Source organism: Charadrius vociferus, unplaced genomic scaffold, assembly GCF_000708025.1.
Source record: "Charadrius vociferus isolate BGI_N301 unplaced genomic scaffold, ASM70802v2 scaffold147, whole genome shotgun sequence".
Lineage (NCBI taxonomy): Eukaryota > Metazoa > Chordata > Aves > Charadriiformes > Charadriidae > Charadrius > Charadrius vociferus.
In genome coordinates, this window is record NW_009649570.1 from 7,312,420 (window position 1) to 7,312,927 (window position 508).

Consider the following 508-nt stretch of genomic DNA (forward strand, 5'->3'; position numbering starts at 1 on the left):
CAGACCGGTACGGCTCCCGCCCCCTCGCGCCCCCTCCCGCTGGCCCCCATCAGGCCAGCAGGCCTCACCACAGCCTGGCCAGGCTCGCCTTCCCCGAGCACTCCCCCAACCGCCTCTCACCCCTCGATATAGCTCCTGTCAGCTAGGAAATCATTGAGGACCCGGAGGCCAGCGGCGGACTTAAGGTCCCCGAAGCCCATGGCGGCGCGGCACACACGCTCCCGCCCGCAGCCGGAGCCCGAACGCCGCGCAAAGAGACCCAGCAACCCCTGCGCCGCCTTTATATAGCGACACGTATTCTTGCGCATGTCAACGCGCTCCTATATCCCTCCGCAAGAATGAACCGCGAAGGAGTTCCTCACGGGTCGGCTGCTTCAGCGCAGAGCGTGCAGCGGACGGGGCATCAGAGGTGCGGGGAAGGATCGTAGTCATAAACGTGAAGTTAACGATAAAGCCCAGGAAGCTTTTCAGTGTTACAAGGGTATTGTAACGTGCCTCGTACGGTCCC

At 63.2% G+C, this 508-nt stretch overlaps 1 protein-coding gene across 3 annotated transcripts in view; it reads right to left on the bottom strand.

Annotated features, from left to right (window-relative positions):
• Positions 1-282, bottom strand: part of EEF1B2 (eukaryotic translation elongation factor 1 beta 2) — a 4,151-nt gene extending 3,869 nt beyond the window's left edge. For 2 of the 3 annotated variants that reach the window (XM_009890204.1, XM_009890205.1), the window contains exon 1: positions 121-240. In XM_009890204.1, coding sequence (XP_009888506.1) covers positions 121-200 — 80 coding nt within the window. In that variant the 5' untranslated portion in view covers positions 201-240. Of the gene's footprint in view, positions 1-120 lie in introns of all 3 variants that reach the window. The other variant, XM_009890203.1, reaches the window with a different exon arrangement.
• Positions 283-508: the final 226 nt, after the last annotated feature.